The 15,017-nt window shown below is 41.1% G+C and overlaps 1 protein-coding gene across 7 annotated transcripts in view; it reads left to right on the top strand.

Annotated features, from left to right (window-relative positions):
* The window catches only part of PHACTR1 (phosphatase and actin regulator 1), a 314,716-nt gene that overhangs the window by 256,354 nt on the left and 43,345 nt on the right, over positions 1-15,017 (top strand). For all 7 annotated transcript variants that reach the window (XM_069853669.1, XM_069853668.1, XM_069853672.1 and 4 more), the window contains 2 exons: positions 8,066-8,274; positions 9,773-9,929. In XM_069853669.1, the coding sequence (XP_069709770.1) occupies positions 8,066-8,274; positions 9,773-9,929 (366 nt within the window). The remainder of the gene's footprint in view (positions 1-8,065; positions 8,275-9,772; positions 9,930-15,017) is intronic.

Raw genomic sequence — 15,017 nt, forward strand, 5'->3', positions numbered from 1 at the left:
TTACCCACCTTGGGGCTGGTTTTTATTACTGTCACTTGTGAGTATCACTGATACACTGCTTCACACAGTCTAAGTAAGTGAAGCATGTTGTATAAATGCAAGCTGTCCTCATAGACTGCAAGATCAGCAAGCTTTGGAAAATGTATTTCATCTTGTAGAGGAAAATTGAGCAGGAAGGTAGTTCAAAAAAGTGGCATGTCCTGTTTAATACCAAAGGTAGCTCTGTAGCCAGCTTGTTCCAGGAGCATCAGGTCATCCTTCTGTTAGACAGGAAGCTAAAATATTTGGTCTAACAGACAAAATGCCTAATGATTGCTCCAATACCTCTTTGTGATAATGTTGCCTTCTTTGTAGTGCATTAGTTAAAAAAAAATCTATTAGGGATGGCAGATTCTCCTTACTGCATGAAAAACAGGCAGGGAACCAGAGGCTGTCCTGTCCTGCCAACTTAGTTTAGTACCAGAATAGCGAGACCTCTGTAGTTGTATCAGGGAGGCTAATGTTTCTGCCGCACGGGAGAATTATCTGCTGAGGAAAAACAGCTAGGGCTGTGGGGGAGATTACTATTCCCATCAGTAAAAGGGCTGTAGCAGTAGGATTGCAAAGAGGGTGTCCAGCTCTGGGTGTGCCCAGTGATGAGCCACTTACCCCTCACATTCCCAGCAGGGCTGGTCAGATGCATCTGCATCACTCCAAAGCTTGATGCACCAAGCACAGAGGGTAGTGAGTGTCTCACAAAGGCTCCCTTAGGGCTGCTTTGCCCATGCTGTCCCCAGCATAGCTTGGAAATCTAACTGTCTGGCTCACACTGCATGCAGAAGGTACTATGTTACCCTGAGCCCAGTGACATCTTTCAAAGTATGACTTCACTGTGGCATCTGTTGCCCTACAGCAATGAATGCTCTAATATTTGGGCATCCGTCAGGTTTATGTCTACAAATACGTTTAACGAATTTAAAGGAAGTGATGCTGTTTGATTTTAACTATTAATTTGAAGCCAAAGCTCTGCTGCCTGTTAAAAACTGAATAAGCAAGGATTCATTTCCCAATATGAAGAAATTGTTTCACTTTATAAAAGAAAATAAGAAAAGATTGTGGCACTGATACTTCATATTTAAAATGAAATTGAGTCCTAGTTCATGATATTGCAGATGGTTGATTTTTCATCGCCTTTTTGCGTCAATTAACTGTTATTTCAATCATGAAATAGAGTATTGAGTACTTCAGTTATTCTCTTCAGCAAAACAAATCAATAACATTTCCATTCATAATCTGATGATTGTTTCCTCTGCAAAGTAGTTATTTTCATAGTATTTACTGGTTAAAGGGGCTATGGAGCTGATGGTTGCTGTTAAGTTTTTTAATCGCTTTTTCAAGCCGTGTTGTGATCTTACTAAATCCGCTAACTTTTTCTTGAAGATCTGTGCATATTTTTAAAATATATGTATTTAACTTGGGAGAGGATTATTTGCATGAAATGCTGATGTTTTCTAATATTTTTGACAGTATTTATTTTTCTTTAATTGTACAAAATCTGAATTAACCTAGCAGAAATCATTCTACACAGAAGTGTCATTGACACTTCAGCCCAGAAGTTTTGAGGCGTTCCTAAAACTGCTTTCCTCTACTTAAAATGTTGTATGGTGTTCACTTTTGTTGCCTACATAGGATGGAATCATAGAATCATACAGTCATAGAATGGTTTGGGTTGGGAGGGAACTTAAAGATCGTTGAGTTACAACCCTCCTGCCATGGGCAGGGACACCTCCCACTAAACCAGGTTGCTCAAAGCCTCATACAGCCTGGCCTTGAAGACCTCCAGCGATGGGGCATCCGCAGCTTCTCTGGGCAATCTGTGCCTCACCCTCACAAGAAAAAATTTCGTCCTAATATCTAAACTGAATCTCCCCTCTTTCATCTTAAAACCCACTACCCCTTGTCCCATCACTGTGCTTAATGATAAAGAGCCCCTCCCCAGCTTCCTGTAGCCCCCTTTAAGTACTGGAAGGCTGCTATAGCATTCTTCCTGGAGCTTGCTCTTCTGTAGGCTAAACAAGTAAACTCTTGGTAAGATCCTGAGCTTTACTCTTCCTTCTGGGAGAACATGCTACTGGGTCAATAATCTTGAGGAGGTGAGAGAGCCTGACAAGTCTCTGAGACACCTTCTGGGGAATGCCAAGTTCATTGGCAGTGTTTAATTTTGCTGATCTCCATCTTTATCTTGAGAGAATCCTACAACATCATAGAATCATTGCCATGATGCTGCAGTAATAATGCTGCTAAGTCTGCTAATTTGAGGGATCATTTACAGTAGGATTTTGTTTTTAATAAGGGAAGATCATGTGGACAGGTGTATATCGGTTTTCTGCTCTAATTTTTTTCCCTTGGGAAATTTGTTTCTTCCCTGTGTCTAGTTTCTTTGGTCCTGGTGCAGTGGAAGCTCTTCAAGTCTATTAAACATCACTGATATTCACTGAATCCATAACCGATCTGTATCAATTGCACATTTTTCCTAGTAAACTTGTCTTAGACCTACTACTCTGCCGTTCACCAGGACTGTGAGTGTGGACAGGAACAAAGGACAAAAGACTGAAACATCCCCTTCCTCTAGCAATCTGGATTTTTTGCTTTCACAGTTGAGATCTCTGGAATTTTGATAGTCTAAGAACATATGAAGTCTGATATTTAAAATCAGTACTTTGCCAACAAGCTAGAAGCTTGCCAGAGAAAAATGAGACATCCCACTACCATCCTGGAAACCAGAAGTTATTTTTCTGTCTTTGACCTTGAGAAAGATACTGAGCTTCTCTATCTCTATTTTCCCCTTTGCAGGAGTGGTTACATGTTAGTACTTCATCTAGATCTAGTATATATTAATAAGTTAATGTCTTCAGGTGCATTAATAGCATCTAATAGCTGTTCAAGTCCTACTTCTTCTTATGACTTAAAATGGCAGTTAATTCCTGGATTTTTTAATTCATTTTTATTACAGACACTATAGGATATTAAGTTCATTTGCACACGGAGCACTTTTGATTGCAAGCATTTTCCAGTACTCATAACTTCTATTTCTAACTTAGTCTCAGAAGGGCAATCTGTCCCTTGTCATAGTATGACTATTACCACATGTCACTTGTGCTGCCAGTTTGTCTCTATTTTCCCTGATAAATTGCCAGCTTTATGTTAGATTATGTTAAAATGGAAAATAGTGTCATTTCCACATAACCTTTTTTCTGCAACCTCTGTTGCCAGTTTGTGCCCTACTGCAAATGATGCTCCTTCAGCCCAAAGCGTATGAGTCAAGCATAAGAAAACTCTTGATTCTGGCATCATTTTTGACCATTTCAGAATGCATTTTAAGACACTGTGAAAATCTGATAACCCCTGCCACCAAAATACATGGTAGGCTTGATCCTGCTGGTTGAATTGAATTTGGTGCAAAATCCAGCTGGAGGCCAGTGACAAGTGGGGTGCCCCAGGGGTCAGTGCTGGGTCCAGCCCTGTTCAATGTCTTTATCAATGACCTGGATGAAGGCATCGAGTGCACCCTTAGCAAGTTAGTAGATGACACTAAGCTGGGTGGACGTGTCGATCTGCTGGAGGGTAGGGAGGCTCTGCAAAGGGATCTGAACAGGCTGGACCACTGGGCTGAGTCCAATGGCATGAGGTTTAACAAGGCCAAATGCCGGGTCCTGCACTTGGGGCACAACAACCCTATGCAGTGCTACAGACTAGGAGAAGTCTGTCTAGAAAGCTGCCTGGAGGAGAGGGACCTGGGGGTGTTGGTTGATAGCCAACTGAACGTGAGCCAGCAGTGTGCCCAGGTGGCCAAGAAGGCCAATGGCATCTTGGCTTGTATCAGAAACGGTGTGACCAGCAGGTCCAGGGAGGTTATTCTCCCTCTGTACTTGGCACTGGTGAGACCGCTCCTCGAATACTGTGTTCAGTTCTGGGCCCCTCACCACAAGAAGGATGTTGAGGCTCTGGAGAGAGTCCAGAGAAGAGCAACAAAGCTGGTGAAGGGGCTGGAGAGCAGGTCATATGAGGAGCGGCTGAGAGAGCTGGGGTTGTTTAGCCTGGAGAAGAGGAGGCTGAGGGGAGACCTCATTGCTCTCTACAACTACTGAAAGGAGGTTGTAGAGAGGAGGGTGCTGGCCTCTTCTCCCAAGTGATAGGGGACAGGACAAGAGGGAATGGCCTCAAGCTCCGCCAGGGGAGGTTTAGGCTGGACATTAGGAAAAAATTTTCACAGAAAGGGTCATTGGGCACTGGAACAGGCTGCCCAGGGAGGTGGTTGAGTCACCTTCCCTGGAGGTGTTTAAGGCACGGGTGGACGAGGTGCTAAGGGGCATGGTTTAGTGTTTGATAGGAATGGTTGGACTTGGTGATCCGGTGGGTCTCTTCCAACCTGGTTATTCTATGATTCTATGATTCTATGATTCTGTGATTCTATGATTAAGAGGAAAGACTGTGCCCAAAATCTGTGCATCACGAGCAGCAGCAAAAGAAGCTTTAGAAACCCTCTTGTGCCACCAGAATGTATCTTTAATTCTGATTTAGAGAAGCAGCTTCTTCATCTGAAATAGCTTTATTTTCTGCCTTGCCCATATAGTTCGTGGTCTGTCTAGTAAGACGACAATTAATTTCAATTACTCTGTGGGCTCTTACACACTTGCAGCTGAATCAAGACCTCAGTTTGTTCAACGTAGGTGCTAAAGAGCTATTAAATGGCAGTATCTCACCCTGAGCTGAAACTGCATCTGTGGTACAGCACTGAAAAATCGCTGTGTGCAAAAACGGAGGGTGTAAGACCAGTTCCTCTGGGACATCCAGTTCAGCATTAGGCTGTAGATTTATGAAATGAAATGCATTAGACATTCCTGCTAAAGTGTCTGGTAAAGCTTATAAAACATATTTGAGTCAGAAAACATTTATTTTACATAAAACTTGTCAAAAGAACTACTTTTTGTCTAAAATTTACAATTGCCTAAGGATAGAAATGCTTAATATTTGTAGCTGTGCTCTGTCTCTCACACATATGCCTGTATTGTAGAAATGTATACATAATGGCTTGAAGGTTTTTTTCAGGTTTTTTGTGTTAACTGATAAGTACAGAAGAGCATACTGTGGATCTGCAAACATGCTGATAAAAATATAACTCTTTATTCCAAAATTAAAGAGCCTGGGATGGCCGATGAGTAGTGTGCATTTTTTTGCCACTGTATTTTACAAGACAGATTTCACTTTTTGTTTTTAGATTTTGTCTGTGCCATGAGTCACTTATCTACTTAAATTCTGATTTTTCATAATTTTTTTTTCTCACTAGAAACACTGTAAGCTATAGTGATGTAGCTTTTTTGTTTGAATCATGTAAAGATGATGAAACAGTAATTGCAAATGGTTGTATTAGTCAGCTATGAATTATTCAAATCTGTGTGTTAAGATACATTTATCTTCTTAAAACAAGCACTTACTTAGTTGTATCTTTGTTCTTTAATTTTGTTGCAAAACATGAAGCTGATTATAAATGGACTGTTTGAAACAATAGTGTGCTTTTTGGTAAATAATGCTAAACAATACTGTGGTATAGACCACCTGAACATTCTGGTGTTTGCTAATAACCCAAAGGAATTTATACACAATGGAAATATCCAGTGACCTTGATTTGTCTTTCTTAAGTATACTGCAATACAGCATGTATTTCACAAGTGCTTTGCTTAGACAGCTGACTTTGTCAGAAAGATGTGGAAAATGCTGATTTTAATCAAGAAGAACACAAAACACTAGGAAAAATGAGGGGCTTAAAATAGAAAGCAGTGTTATCAAGAAAGTGGATGATTCAGAAAAACTGTGATGAGATAAGAAGCTGCCTATTTCTAGATCACTAGTTGAAATAAAGATCTAGTATGGTAATTTGTAAATCTTGTTGCTATCTGATACCTGCTTGATAACCTGGTGAACCAGTTTGATATCCACTACCCTATGAGCATGCCCATAAGGATGCATCTGTAACCTACGCACATCCTTCACAAAACTGGAAGCATCAAATGGTCCTGGGTGCTGAACTACTTTCTTTTTCATTCATTTGTACTTCTAGAAGGGAGTTACTGAACTTAGATTTACTCTCTATGTATCTGTATATGGGTTGTTTGAAAATTAACTGAATGATCCAGTGGTTTTGTTCACCATTGGAAGTTTTTTATTTCCTTTTTATTTAGCAGTGTTAACAGAATTTCACAGCATTTCAGTTTCTCTTGGAAATTTAGTTACAGGTTTTAAACAGAGTTACACAAAATAGGAGACAGAGAAAACATTTAAAAATGAAGTTAATAACATCAAAATTTCTAAAGCATATCAATAAATTAAAAGTTAGTTGAAAGTTTTTAAACACTGTAGTGCGTATATGTTTTATTAGGAGAGTTCAGCTGATGAATTCTAGATCTACTTCCAGGATAAAAAAAAATTTTGGGCCAAATGCATTGAACTCCAATAAAAAAATTCACAAGCCAGTTCTTCATTAATCTTTCATACATTGTGGTACAAAACATGAATAATCACTAAGGAAATGGAGTGTCTTTTTTCAAGGCATCCAGTAAAGCTTTGCATCTCATTATTGGTTAGTCTGCAATAGTAAGTGTTGCAATTAAGAAAATTATTTCTTTGAAGAAAGAAAAATATTGCAAGTTAAGTCAGTAGAAAATCATTCAAAGAGAAGTATAAAACATTTTTTCAATATGCAGAATGCCTCCTGGTATTCGGAATAGGCTAAAATATTCAAGGGAATTGAGGCTACTCAGCACTTGGTAAGGTCTGACCCAGGTTTGTGTGCCCTAAGTGCAACTTGGCCAGCACATCTGGCTTCACACCTCTGTTACTGTGGAAAGTAAAATGGGAGATTAAATAGAGAGAATGCCTGACAGGAAGATGTTCCCCACTTTTTCTATAGCTGTTGCCTCTTCTGGGACTTAAGAGAGGTGGTTTCTGCTGATTCACAGATAAAACTGAGTAGCCGTCATTTTTGCCTGCCAGTCTCTCATTTTGTATTGGAAAAGCAACATGAGCTATTATATAAAAATAGGTTGGAGAACTTGGTTCTGTTCCTGACTTTTCCTTTCACCTTTTGTTTGACTTTGATCTTTACCTCCTCATGTTCCTGTTTCCCTACTTGTATTGATATGTTTCTTGGTAAAGGGCTTTGAAATCAATGCATGAACAGAGCTAGATGGTGGCAGTACTGACAACAGGTCTAACCTTAGTAAGCTGCAGGAAATGATCAATCACACTTCATGTGCCAAAAGAAATATGATGTTAGCTCAAATTCAGTTTGATCTCCAGCGCCTGAACAGAGCAAGCAGCCAGAGCAGGAGAAGGGATGTATTATCACTGCAGCCCCCAGAACATATAACCGTGCGGTTAGCAAACAGACCTTCCAGGCTTTAGCTCCCTCCTGCTATTATTCCAACCAGCTCCTGAAGTCTCTTTTTCTGAGCCCAGTTTCACATGATTGGTCCTCTCTGCTTCAGAGGGTTGTGCCCTGGCCTTACCCTGAAGTCAATCAACATCATCTTGCCCAAACAGCTCAAGTCATGTTTTCCTTTTGCTTTTCTACAATCCTCCTCTGCAATCTTTACCTTTCCTTCTTTCCACTCTCTTACTCCACCTTTTGCATTCAAATGAGACATTTTTATCTTACCACCTACAAGCCAGTGGAGACTTCACACTGGTACTGGGCTGAAGCTGTGTTTATCCCCCTGAGTACCTGGTGCAGTTCTCACTAAGCCTTGAGACTCTGTGTGATGAAGATCTTACATTCTCATTCCTGGGTGCCAGTATTTCTGCTTGCGTGCTGTCCCACCTCTCCCTAATAAGCGTTGTAACTTAAATCTAATCCATAGTCAGCTGAAACCCATTAGATGTCTTGCTGATCATAAAGACCTTTCCATCCTTGTTTCTTCTCAAACAGGGATGAAAGACTTCAGCTTTCCTAAATACAGCAGGAGAAGCAACTCAGGTCTTCCACTGAGGTTTTCCTTTAGTTTAATTATTTGTTTTTCTTTCCCAACAGCTCTGGTTTACACACAGGTGACAGTGTTACGAAAACTGGACCTGGGGGCCTTCCAGACATGAGACAAGTGCCAACTGTTGTGATCGAATGCGATGACAATAAAGAAAATGTGCCTCATGAAACCGACTATGAAGATTCTTCCTGCCTTTATGCGAGACAGGAAGAGGAAGAAGAGGAAGATGAAGATGAGGATAACTCACTATTTACAAGTAAGACTCATTCAATTTTTTCCTTCTTATTTATTTAAGTTTTCCTCTGAACTCTCAGTACACAAGGGAAACACAAAGCCTGTGAATTTTCTTTCTTGACCATGGTTTTTTCATCTTTCAGGGCTTAGCTACAGGAGGACACTCGGCAAATTAATCCAAAATAACAAGTAGTGTGAATATCTAATGGTTTCCCTAATCCACATGAATCCCTGTCTGGGAACCTCTCAGACAGAACTCAAACAACTGGTTTTGGTTTATATTAGTTTACTTTCAAACTGACTTTTAGATTCACTTTCCCTAGTCTCTGTGGTGTAGAGAAGCCCTGTCTTTGGCTTAAGCCATGAACAGCTCAAGAGTTACTTCAGGAGGATTAAGTGCCACTGATCAGAGCTTTTATATATGAGTATTATATCATGTCAGAATCATAAGTCTACACATACTTGGAAGGGGATGATAATCTGAGAATTGGGCTCAGATAAGAAGAGAGGAGGTTAATTGATAGCCATGTTGCAGTTACTGTCTGGAGAGGGATCTGTGGCCCCTTTCTGACCTGTCTGAGAAACCTGTCTCCTGCCACAGGGTTGCATCATAGGACTCTCCCCTAAAGACAAGACACCATACTTTATTTATGACAACTGCTTGTCATCCTGCAGGTCAAGCTTAGGTTTCAGGTCCTTGGATTTCTTTTCATTGGGAAGTTGGAAGCTATACAAACAAACTACGCTCTTTTTAAAGCACACACAAAGAAGTGTCTAAAACAGGCATATTTCATCTCCTCAGAATGCCCCCTTACCTTGCAAGTGAAATTAAGCAGTCTTTGCTCTTAAACTAAGAAACAGAGCAGAACCACACTATCTCGTGCTCATCTGCTGAAGCACAAAACCTCTTATGGGTTTGTGTCTCACTGTCTGTCTGTGTCTGTCTTCCTGGCTCAAACTGCTTTGGATACAAGCTTGAGCCATGAAAGGCTCAAACCTCATGAAAGGTTTTCACAGTGTCTTTGCCACTGTCACTGCCTGAGAAGCAGTATCAATTAATGTACGTAGAGATTTGTACTGCTTCTGAATGACTTTTGATTCCTTTTAATGCTAGCTTGGATGTCTTGATATTACATTGCAAGAAAGAGATACCTCTCTTTCCACATGCTTTAGCTCTGCTGCCTGCCCAGACTCTGAGGCTGAATTATTCATTCCATTACCTGGTTCAGAAACACTCTGCTAGAGAAAGATACAAATGCTACTAGCAATTCTGAAACAAGCTCTTCTTCTCCACTCCCCTCTATATTTTTCTTTCTTTTTCTTGTATACCTACCATTTTTGTTATTACTATATGAATTGAGGTTAATTGAGCACATGAAGTTAAATGACGCCCCTTTTCCCACAGTCCATACCAGCATAAATGAGAGCCTAGTATCCTCCCTTGGCTAGTACTGCTCTGCCTGCTGCATGCTGTGATGAAATGACACCTCCTTTGGCAGAGCCTCTCCTCTCTCCCACAGGCTCCCTGGCAATGAAAGTCTGCAGGAAGGATTCTTTAGCAATCAAACTAAGCAACAGGCCTTCCAAGCGAGAGCTAGAGGAAAAGAACATCCTCCCCATGCAGACTGATGAAGAGAGGCTTGAACTTCGGCAGCAGATCGGGACAAAATTAACAAGGTAGGAGACAAAATATTTTTCTAACTCTTGCTTTTGGAAATACCTGGGGCGATGCCGTTTTTATCCTTAGTCTGTAAACATTTAAGATCTGTTTGTTTCCAGTGTTCAAGAGGAAAAGCCATGGACGGGGCAGAGGGTAGGGAATTAGTTCTTCTCTAATATAACTTCTCATACAACAGCCCATTTTATTTTCCTTGTGTATCCTAGGGAACCTTTGGTTGTGTTAAGGGTCAGCTTGAACTGTGTAGATTTGGTTGGTTTTGGTGCATCACTGGGGAAAGTTCAGCTTTGGTAACATTTTGGAATGTAGCTGCAAGTGCCGTTTGATAGGCTGTTAGTCTGACCAAAGGGCAGAGGTATAATTCTCTTCTAACTGCATCTCCTGCGAGTAGCTGAGTCTTTTACCAATGCAAAATACTCACATCCTTCAGTATTTTATGTCAGTTCGGACAGATTTACCCTGTCTAGACTTTTTCTTCTTCATAACAGTGTTACTGACCAGCTGTTCTGGTTTTCTGTATTACGTGGCATATAGAATCATTAAATGTGCAAGAGAACGGCTGAGAGAGCTGGCATTGTTTAGTCTTGAGAAGAGTAGGCTGAGGGGAGACCTCATTGCTCTCTTCAACTACCTAAAAGGAGTTTGTGGAGAGGAGGGTGCTGGCCTCTTCTCCCGAGTGACAGGGGACAGGATGAGAGGGAATGGCCTCAAGCTCCAACAGGGGAGGTTTAGGCTGAACATTAGGAAAAAATTTTTCACAGAAAGGGTCATTGGGCACTGGAACAAGCTGCCCAGGGAGGTGTTTGAGTCACCGTCCCTGGAGGTGTTTAAGGGGCGGGTGGACGAGGCGCTGAGGGGCATGGTTTAGTGTTTGATAGGAATGGTTAGACTTGATAATCCGGTGGGTCTTTTCCAACCTGGTGATTCTATGATTTCTGTCAAGAATTAGTAAATGGAGGTCAGATAGAAATGCGTAAGAACCTCTTGTGCTCTAGCTGTGATTTCTCTAATCAAGTTAATAGTGTTGTATTATCAACCTGGTGGCATGCAGACCTGATGAATGCCGTTAGTCACTCGCAAATGTGACACCACGAAAACCACAATGAGAGGACCAGCCAGTTGTTGGGAATCTTCTTGTGGGTTTTCTTTTTCTTTTCTTTTTCTTTTCTTTTTTTTTTTTATTGGGAGGATAAACAGGGAACACTGCTACCATGTTGGGGAGACAGGAAGAGTAGGAGCTTCTGGTAAATACCTCTTTCAGCATTTTATCTAATTTTTTCGTGGCCTTCTTTATCACCTCTTTGGAATACATTAACTGCATCTTTCCAATCTGTCTTTGAAAGTCTTTGTGATGGGTCATTCTTAGCCCATTCCAAGACCTTTCTAACTCTTTAGTATTCTTGTTGAAGGGCCTCATCAATGATGCCCAAAGTATGCAAAATGGTACCGCATTGTTGCTGGTACTGTCATTGTTCAGGCCTGTCTTTTTTCAACCTGACACCATATTAGACTGCAGCTGAACATGGAGCTCAGGGTCCCAAAGAGCAGAACATGGTAGCAAGGTCCCAGTGCATATATGATTAATTATAAATCCTTTTGAAGCATAGGAAGTATTGAAATTTTTGTATCTTACTATGCAATGCTTGACCTTGTAATGACATTGAACAGCATTTCCACTGTTTTCCTATTTGCCTAAATTACTTAGGCCTCTCAGAAGTTTTACAGCTGTGTCTGATGAAGGTAAATAGAGTTATTTGCAAACATTGTCTCTGCACAGCTCACTGTGCCCGAAGTGATTTTTATTATAAATATTTTATATCTCATCTCCCCATTAAAGAATGTTCCTTCAGCGTATCCCTCTTTAATAAGGGACACTAGTTTTGGTAATACCCCAAACCTTTCTTGTCTAAACCCTATATTCCTACAATGTCATTGTTTGTTTTCCCAGTTGTGGTTCTGCTCATTCAGTCTGAGGTAGAACGCTTGATCTTGTCTTCCAGTATAGCTGGGACTTAGAGGAAATCACACGTAGTTCAAATAATTAAAACTGTGTATACACAAGCTCAAAAGATAGGTGAGCCATTGCTGTTTTATTCCAGTGTAGCATAACTGAAACTGGTAGAACTTCACAAGCTGTATCTGCAATAATATAGCTGCAAGTCTGACCTTTTAATTAGCAGTATTTACAACTTCATATCTCATCCTTTTGAGTAGTTAAAAACAATCAAGAAATATGAGGAGAGAACAACTTTCCTCATGTCTAATATGCAAAAAGACACAGTCGTTTCAGCAGCAAAAAGAAAGATACCTGTCTTGCCATTGCTTTGTATCTAAATGTGATGTATCCATTTGCAGAGACTGATGAATTAGATTGAAACAGGATATTTCAGTTTGGACTGTATTTCTTCACTGTCCAGGCTTCATTACTGAATCCCTCCTTTACCATTGCTCAGTAATTGCCACACAGTGATGCAAATGCCAAGCAAAATTAAAGCAGTGAAGCATTTATAGTCCTTAGAAAAGATGCTAGATGCAGACTGTAGTTGCAGCTGGCAATTTTGGGATTTCAGAGGGATTTGTACTGTTCCACCAATGATCCCCTATGGTTTAAAATAGCCAGCCAATGATATCAAATATGCTACTTAGAGAAGAAAAAAAATGCTGAATAAAACTTTAGCAAATGGTTACTGTTGCCTGTAATGGATCAATTAATTTTTACCAAGAGGCTAATTAGGATATTTTAGTATTTATGCATAATCCTCACAGTATTTAGCTTGGAAAAGCTCATTGGCTGCCACATTTGGCAGATCAGAGCATAGTACTGTAAAAAGAATGTAATTTTTAAAGACATAGCCAGGCATATTGAGAGATTGGCCATTGACATATTGCATGGGACCAAAATCATCCTGGGTGTAGTTCCTCCAGCCTTACTAGAGTTGCACCAGGAATCAATTTGGCTCAGAACTGTTTCTTCCTATCCTGTTTAAATGTAGCTTGGAACCTCCAAACCTTGAATTAGTCCTAGAAAATGGTCATGACTGTATTAGTGCATCCACCAGCTGGTAGAGAGACTCCAGAGCAGACTTCACCATGTTGCCTGTTCCCCATGCTGGGAGATTACTGCCTTGACTTACACCACATCAGTTGTACAGGTGAGGCTGCAGAGACTGGGTCTTACAGCAGAATCTGGGCCACTACACAACTAGCTTTTAGCTCAGCCTTGAGACAGTTAACACGTTTGTGCCTGTTATAAGCACTTCATGTAAATTTAGTGCTTCTCTGGTGTGTATCCTGTGTCAAGGCTCAGCAAATGTAGATCCAAGCAAAAGTGCAGCTTCTTGCCCAAGATGGCAAATATGTTCTAGCAAATGCAGTAGATCCCTTGTCACATGAATTCCAGCCACTTGAACAATCCACTGCCCCATAGAGTATTTCCTGGCAGTCTTTGTGATGCAATTACAACTTAGAGTTAGACAACTCCTCCTCTAAACAAACCAGAATGGGCTACTCCCAAATGTGATACCTACTAAGAAGCAAGGAGCAGAAATAGTGAATTAAGATACAGAACTTCAGCTTATAACCACATGTGACTTGGGGATAGGAAATGGATGCTGGAGGCCATGTTCCTGGTCGCTGAAAACCCTTACAACTCCATTAACTTCTGCTCTGAAATGCAGACCTTCTGTGCTAAGTAAATCTTTAAGTGGGTCTGGTTTTCTTTTTTTTCTGCCTGCTCAGCTTCTCCCAAACTCCTCCTCCACTTTATCCCTGTGGTGCCTGCACAGCTTCACAGCTGCTCAAGAAGTGCATCTAAGTGACTGTAAGCAAAAAGGGGAAAACAGGAGGGAAGACAGGACTCTGAAAGTTAACAGGCAGAGGGAAAAGACAGACTTCTGCCTGCCTCTCTGGCTGTGTCAGACCTGCTGGGAAGCACAGATCCCCTGGTTATCCAGGTTAGAGTAGGGGGCAGGAAGACCTGGATTTAGCTTTCCATGGCTATTGGGATGAGACGAGTGGGCATATCTGGGCTGTGACTTATGAAGCAAGGACCCAGATGAGCTTGGAAGTTCTCCCAGAGGCAATGATAAAGGCATGGCCTGTCAGGAGCCCTAGTGACAAGGACGGACAACACTGATGGGTAGTGCACAGCAGAGCTGCATTTCTCACAGAGACTGAGACACCATCCCTGGTACTGCGCTTCACTGCTGGTCCTTGCACTTCTTTTTCCTCAAGGAATCATAATGGTGGTCATAAGAGACCACAGAGACTTCCTCAAGCAACATATTGTTTAATAAGCAAAAAATCCCTCTGGAGAAAATGTATCTGTATGGTTTAATATACCTATACAATACACCAGACTCTTCTGAGGACTTGACACTCCCTTGAACTGGTTTCTTTGTATGTTTTTCAGTCTTTCCTGTACCTTGAGACAACATGTGTCTAGACTATGGCTGATCTGCCATGCATCCTGGTGAAGAGGCTTTCTAAAGCACTCAAGTCTTTTTGGAGTCTTTTAACCTCCCAACTCAAACAAAGGTGCTTATTAGAAACTAGATACAGAAGTATTGAACCTGACATTTTGGTCCATTGCTTTTCAAAAATGCATGGCAATGCCCTCACCTGTTTTCCCTGAGCTGCTTCTTCCATCATGGCTTTCCTCACCTCCTGGAGTAGGATGATTTAATCACACAAAAATATCTGGTATATTAGTATCACACTGCTAATAAGCAATGTTAAGGGGACTTCTCAATATGCACAGTATTATTACTGGTCAGCATCACATCTGCCTCAGCAGCACACTCCTAACCACCTTGGGGCAGAGGGCAGACTGGCTGCAGGTCCCAAGTATGAGAGATACATAAAGGCTGTCCGCAGCCAAGCAGTGCCTGTGAAGGGACAGCTACCCATCACTGGCAGCTGCCACAGGCAACCCAGTAGGTTTTTCTAGCCTGTGCTGTGTTGCTGTCAAAAACTGTTAGCTGTAGGAGTCATATTTAACCCAATATCATGCCCAGTATGAATGCAAAGAAAGATGAGGTGGAGGAGCTGCCTTCTGCATAGTAACTAAATAATTAAATAGAAAATAA

The sequence above is a fragment of the Phaenicophaeus curvirostris genome, chromosome 3, assembly GCF_032191515.1.
Source record: "Phaenicophaeus curvirostris isolate KB17595 chromosome 3, BPBGC_Pcur_1.0, whole genome shotgun sequence".
Lineage (NCBI taxonomy): Eukaryota > Metazoa > Chordata > Aves > Cuculiformes > Cuculidae > Phaenicophaeus > Phaenicophaeus curvirostris.